Here is a 7,500-nt window from a genome sequence, read left to right as displayed (position 1 = left end):
TCTGCTGGCACCAAAGACGCAGGTATGCACATGTACTTGCGCGCCAAAATAGAAAGCTTTGGGTAACGTTTGGTGTTATCTCGTCAAAACTCTAAGATATTTCCGTTGACAGTCAATGGCGTTTTTGAAAGGGAAGACGCCAATTCATCCATATATCCAAACCCTTCGTTAGTTGTGAACAATGCAATATTGGCAATGCTAGTTCATCAAAAACATTCTCCTTTGGTAAGTCCGGTTCTAAATGATCCCGTGCTAGCTTTGGCATCGGTCTTCTGCTACTACTTCTATATTTTCTTTCTATACTGGCATAACAATAGCTTCCATTTCAGTTCTAATGGCGGAGTATGTTTTATTTCGAATAGAGTCTTCAAAAAATTTTAAAAGCTTAAAACGTGGATCTAATACAGATGCTCTTGGTCCAGGTAGTACACTGAATCCTTCCGGATAATATCGCTTTGTTATTTCAGTAGCAATGACATTTTTGCAATTATTGGCAGCAGTGCATTCGTCTGGTTTCGCTGCTCAAACATTTTTTAGAGCAATAGACAACATTGGATTAACTAATGACAACGAAGGGTATTTCTGACCAGATGACATAGATGTTACATGCCTTATGGTTTCAGAATGGGTATAATGGCTTGCGCAAGCAACCAGTTTTCATCCGTCATTTGTAGAGTTGATGCAATTCTTTTTGTTGTAAAATTTCGGTCAGACAGCACGGCTCCAATCACCCAAAGTAGCTTTACTAATCGCTCTAATATGTCCAACGTGGAATTCCATCAAGTAGAGCAGTCTATAATGACTTTCAATCTTTTTTCATCATCCTTAGATCTCAGTGCTGCTTGTTTGTTACGCAATTCCTGCATTGCTAACGTACTTTGCTTGAAGCGTGCCGCCTATTGCCTTGCAGCCCAAATCATATTCACAATTGCTGGAAGTTTCAGACCAGCTCCAATGGCTAACTGTAGCGTGTGAGCAAAACAGCGCTGATTCGGCCATTCATCAAGAAAGTTTATTTCTCGGTTTATATTTGAGTCGTTATCATGGACTTTAGTAGCGATTTTCTGAACAGGAATTCGGCACTCGTCAGCCACTCGTCATCCTGCATCCAACCAGAAAATAAATACTGATGTTTTCTCCAGTAGGTCGTTCAGGAAATTCACGTGCATGCAAGATTGCAAGTTCCAGCTCCCATTCCGTGTTAACCTAATGCGCAGATACACACATGTATGCAATGTTTTGATTACTAGTCCACATGTCCGTTGTAAAAGCTACAAACTGTACCTTACCTAATTTCAGTTTCAGTGACTTGAGCGTCTCGTTGTATCTTTTCTTTATCAGTTTTGTGGTAGTCGAACGAGTTTTAACAATATAGTCTGGATCTATATATTTAAACAAGCTAAGGAATCCATCATCTTCAACTAAACTTATTGGGTGTGCATCACTTTTGATACTTTACCCATTTCTTTTTTCTATAAAATCAGTGTTTTAAAATGTTTTTAAAACTTAATTAATATGTTTTTAAAAGTAAAGCATAAAGAAGAAAGAATAACAGCAAGCTTTTACAAATTAATTGGTTACAAATTGATGAAATTTTATTATCACATTTTATTTATTTACAATAAACTTACTACGCGCACTTAAAAAAACTTTCTCTTTACAAATTTTTTTTCGATAAACTGTATACCTTCTTAATAAGAAACTGAAAACATTTTATATATAAATTGCTTAAATGAAACTTGGGTTTCTTTGAAAGATCTTCGAGATAATACTACTTTCCATCTTCTAGGTTTTCTTAAAATTTTGTCTTAGAGACATACTAATAAACAAGTTGGAGGAGTTCTGATTTACGTAAAAGAAAACATTGTATATAAAGTTAAAAATAAAAGGTGAGTTTCTGAATCAGAAACTCAAATAACTTTCCGAACGTTTTTGTTCAATTTTTCAGAAATTCTAACGGTGATTTAGAAATCAGAATTATTTCTTCAAGATCTTAGTTTACATATCAATTTCATATTATTAAATTGTTTTATTTCAATTAATGATTGAAAACTTAAAAAAAAAATTAGAACTAATAGTTTGTAAATTGAAACTTTTTGTTTTTATGCATGGACAACGGTTACCCGTCATTTGATAATGCTGCCCGGGCAGTAACCAACGGACGGGTACCCTGTTGCCCGAGTACCCGTTGACAGCCTTAGTGGTAGGACTCGAACCAGGGTTCAGAAGCTCGGCGCGTTATCCACTCGGCCACGTTGTTTGTTAAAAATTTTTAAAACTGTATAATGATTTTTTTAATGGAAACAAATGTTATAAGAGCTTGACGTAATGCAATTTTCAAGTAAAAATTAAACTGTAAAACTTAATAAATGTTTCAGTATGTTTTAACATTACATAATTTGAAGCTTACGTACGTTATATATTTGCATACACTTTCGTTCACGTTTTCTTATAAAACAAAGTGTTGCGATTCTTTCTCGCCACTACCTCGGTTGCAATGGCTGCCAAGGGTTCAATGTCAAACACACTCAAATGTGCACTAACACTACTAACACTAAAAGGATTAAGTTCGGCAATAATATTGAAGATAAACATACTATCATTTAAGTTATTTAATAACTCAACATTTAAAAATGGATGGAAATAAAACTGCAAGTTCATTTCCACCTAAACTTGAAAATACAAGCTATAAATAAATGATAATTTAAAGTACAAGATAAAAATACATGCATTTATATTTTAAAACGCCAATTGATTTTTTTTATAAATATTGTTTTAGAGTAATTTTAAACGCATAAGTTTGTTTTTTGCGTTTAAAAAAAACAAAAAAGCATGAGTTTTGTTTTTTGCGAATGGATGGTGTCTTTCTAGCGTAACTTTTTTAAGAATATTTTTTTGTGATGCGTGTTTGTTAGGGATCGCTAGTATACGGTATACTAAAAATTTAGTACACAGTTTACTGTACAGTAAAGGATTTTCTGTAAAGGATTCCTTAAACAATTTTTCTTTTTTTGACGAAACCGTAGTACATGTTTGTAAAAAAGTCTTGACAGTTAATTTAATACAAATTTTTTTCTTTAAATCTTTTTGTTTGTATTTTTTTATATTAACCATTGGTTACGCATTCTCACTATATAAATAAAAATAGTTGGTCATTTTTTAACAATTGTTAAAAAAGCTCTTCTTTAAAAAGAATTTTTTTAACAAATCCGGTTCCGGCCGAAATTTAAAATTTCCAATCCGGTATACCCCTACAAAAAAATGCCCCTTTCCGCAAAATTGTCCTACAGGCCCCTAAATTACTTCTCTGCCCCCCCCCCCCTCCTTGATAAAAAAATTGTACGTGAAAGCCTTGTTCTAGAACGCAATTTTATTAGAAATCATAGAAACCATTACGTTACAGTATGCAAGTGTAGTATGTCAAAAAGTGTTTATAAGAACTAACCTTTAGGGATGCAAATTGGTCTATAACATCATTTGAATTTAATTAAGATACTTATTCTGCTTTATTAGCTAATAGGCTTAGCGCAGACAAACGGTCTTGCGCTAAGTCTATTAGCTATTGAATTATCCTTTTTAAAACCAAATTAATTAAAACATAGTAGGTTATTTTCATAAAGGTATTCTTCATAATATATTACATATTCTGTTGCACATAATCCAACAGAAAATGTAATATATTCTTGTGTTCAATGTAATATATTCCAGGTTTATTATATATAACAGAATATATTACATATTCTGTTGCACATAACTCTTTTTAGAATTTCTGAAAATATAGCAAGCACAGAGATTATCAGTTAGTTCGGATTGGTCACCTACTTTATAAATAGGAGTAACTTTAGCAATTTTTAATTGCTCTGGAAAAATTCCTTGTTTAATTGAGACACTTGAAAATTCCTTTGTTTAATTGAGACACCTGAAAATTCCTTTGTTTAATTGAGACACCTGAAAATTCCTTTGTTTAATCGAGACACCTGAAAATTCCTTTGTTTAATCGAGACACCTGAAAATTCCCTTGTTTAATTGAGACACCTGAAAATTCCTTTGTTTAATTGAGACACCTGAAAATTCGAAAAGAAAATCTTTTAATTGCTCGAATCAATCTATAACACGTTTCCATTTACTTCATCTGATCTACATATTTTTAAAAATAGATTTGAACGCTTTTTTAAATTCTTCAATTAAAAACTTAGAGGATAACTCATCATCAGAGCATATGCACTGATTCAAGGGTAATAAGGAGTCACTTAATAAAGCTCTGATGTTAGGGATCTTATTTGATAGTTTAGGACCTATTTCAGTAAAAAATTTATTAAATTTATATAGTATAACGTTTGGTTCAAATATAATAGTGTTATCAGTTTTAATCATTTGTGGCAAAAAACTAATGCATGATTTTTGTTTTCCTGTAATTTCCTTCATTATTTCCCAAATGCGCTTCGTATTATTTTTAAATCTGTTAAGAAATTACGAGTAATAACTTTTTTTTAAAATTCTATGAGTTTTCTCAAATATTTATAATTTTCGTAAATTTTTTCGCTTGAAGTTGTTTTTGTTTTCAGAAAATTTATAAATAACTTCTGTTATAACTGTATATAATTACTTAAAGCCGCTCTTAAGAAAAATTGATAAATATTATATTCAGATTACCTCATAGACCCATAATGTCCCACCCTACCCGTATTTTTATTAAATAAACAACTGTACGCCTCTTAAAAAAGGAACTATACGCCTCCTAAAAAAGGAACTATACGCCTCTTAAAAAAGCAACTATACACCTTTTAAAAAAGCAACTATACGCCTCTTATCTTACGCCTCCTAAAACAAAGATTTTGATTATAAAGTCTCCAGAAACATAATAATTAGAAAAATATAATATAAAAGACTCAAGAACAAAATTTACAATCATACAATTATTATACAATCGTAAATTTCATAAAGATAATATAGTATTAAATTCTTCATTTATCCATTAAGAACGATAGGAAAATAATAGGATTGAAAAAAGAAACAAAAAATAAGAAAAAACAAATAATGAAGCAAAACAAAAAATTATTTTGTTTGAAAACAAATTTATTCTTGTTTATATAATTTTTGGTATTTTGTTTGGTATTGTATAATTTCTGATATGTGTTTTAAATAAGCTTGACCAAAACATTCAACAAATCGTAGCTGATTCCAAGTTTTAGTCGAAGAAGACTTTTGAAGAGCAGTAATATGATTGAAATGTTGTACACCACTGGAATATTCATACACAGAAATATTAGATGAAAAATCAAGATGATTCGGAGAGTCTCTAATAAGTGATCTATCATCTGGTGTCTCACCACGGTCAGTATAGTCTAAAAATTCTTCAGATATTTTACTTTCGTCTTCGGATAAACTTTCAGAAAAATGATCACAATCATGATGATCATCAAGGTCACTATGGTCAGACTGACTAAAATCAGAACTCGACAACTTATGGTCAACATCTAAGTGTGCTGAAGCTCCCTTAGAGCAAGCTGTATATTCGAAACAATCTGATTCATTGTCATTTTTATCAACACAATTACTATTGCAATCGTTATTTGGTAACTCTAAAACATAATTACATTTATCGTTTGGTAATTGGTTCATTTTAATTCGATTTTCAGTCATTTGATTGTTAACAGTAAAAGTCGAAAAATCCATCAAGTTTAAACAAGTTGCCATAGGGTTAAATTTGGAAATTGTTTGAGGTACTTTTTTAACTTGATCTGGAATTGATTTAGTAAATACTGTATTTAATGCTAGATTTTTGTTCTTTGGATTTTCTCCGGAATCAATTTTAGGGAAATTGTTTTCTTTGTTATCTAAATTATTTTTTGTTGGTCGATTAGAAAACAATGACAAATATTTAGGGAGTTTATCTGAAAACAAATTTTTTTTATCTTTATCATCAATTGATAACATTTTACCCAATTTATTATCGCTAGTTACCATTTTTGGAGACGATTCTTTATCATTACTTACAATACTCAGAGTTATATTTTTGTCACAAGTTGCAATATTTGAAGCCAATTCTTTATCGCTTGTTTCACAGCCTGAAACAGATTCTATATTATTTACTAGATTAGTCGAAACTGATTTATCTGTAACAAAACTTGGAAATTTTTCAGCAATTGTTGAACTACTTAGAACCGACAAGTTATCGTTTGATGCATCACTTGGATCATTAGTAAACCTCCCGGACTCCTTATTTACTGAATCTGCTTGATTTAGAATTAATGAATCAGTTTCTTCTATCATTTTCAAAACATTTTTATCAATGCTATCAGATTTTGATTGGGCCAAAACCAAACAGTTTTTATAGTTTTTAATAGGTATTTTTTCGTGTATTGAAAGAGTTTTTGTTGCTTCCGAAAGTTCATCAGATTCACAAGAATTTTCAAAAGCTGAATTCTTTTCTTTAATGCTATTTGTTTCAGATATTTCAGACGCTACATTGACTTCTTTTAAACTTAGAACGTTTTGAGTAACAGATTTTTCACTCATCGCCGCATTAAGAGTAATACTACGATCCTTTTTAATTGACATTGCAAAAAGATTTTCTTTTTGATTTGATCTATCAGTGTATAAGTTCGTTTTATTGAATAGGAGTTCATCTGACATGTCTTTTATAGTTTTTTCAGTCACAATTTTTCTACTTGTGTCAGATAATTGACTTAAATCATCTATATATATATATATATATATATATATATATATATATATATATATATATATATATATATATATATATATATATATATATATATATATATATATATATATATATATATATATATATATATATATATATATATATATATATATATATATATATATATATATATATATACTTTAATTGTTGACATCTTTAATATATTTTATTTATATAAATATTTCAAAATAAAACCTCTTTTTATGGATTAGTTTCTATTTGTTAAAAATATATTTATTTTTATGACATTTCGAAGGAATATTGACACCCTCGTTATCAAGTATATTAAAAAATTAAAAAAATTATAACGGTTTTTAATATATAGGTGTATATATATGTATATATACATATATATACACCTAATGTATATATCAGGTATATATATATACATACATATATATTTATATATATATATACATACATATATATATTTGTAGAATACACTAACATAATTTATATATATATATATATATATATATATATATATATATATATATATATATATATATATATATATATATATATATATATATATATATATATATATACACACACTTCATCTATACACTAAATTATATACATATACCTGATGTATATATATATATATGTGTATATATATATATATATATATATATATACACACATATATATAAATATATATATATATATATAAATGATATATATAATATATATATATATACACCTGATATATATCAGGTATATATATTCATTAGGGTGTTCAAAAAACAACTTTTTTTAAAATTGTCTGCTGA

At 28.8% G+C, this 7,500-nt stretch overlaps 1 protein-coding gene across 1 annotated transcript in view; it reads right to left on the bottom strand.

The window, feature by feature from the left end:
• Positions 1 to 4,859: 4,859 nt before the first annotated feature.
• LOC100198812 (probable ATP-dependent RNA helicase DDX20) overlaps positions 4,860 to 7,500 on the bottom strand; it is a 41,389-nt gene continuing 38,748 nt past the window's right edge. Inside the window, exon 11 of the mRNA XM_065818367.1 lies at positions 4,860 to 6,698. Coding sequence (XP_065674439.1) covers positions 5,077 to 6,698 — 1,622 coding nt within the window. The 3' untranslated portion in view covers positions 4,860 to 5,076. The remainder of the gene's footprint in view (positions 6,699 to 7,500) is intronic.

This window comes from Hydra vulgaris, chromosome 14 (assembly GCF_038396675.1).
Source record: "Hydra vulgaris chromosome 14, alternate assembly HydraT2T_AEP".
Classification (NCBI taxonomy): Eukaryota; Metazoa; Cnidaria; class Hydrozoa; order Anthoathecata; family Hydridae; genus Hydra; species Hydra vulgaris.
The sequence above is the reverse complement of the archived record's forward strand: the minus strand, read 5'-3'. Positions and strand labels throughout refer to the sequence as shown.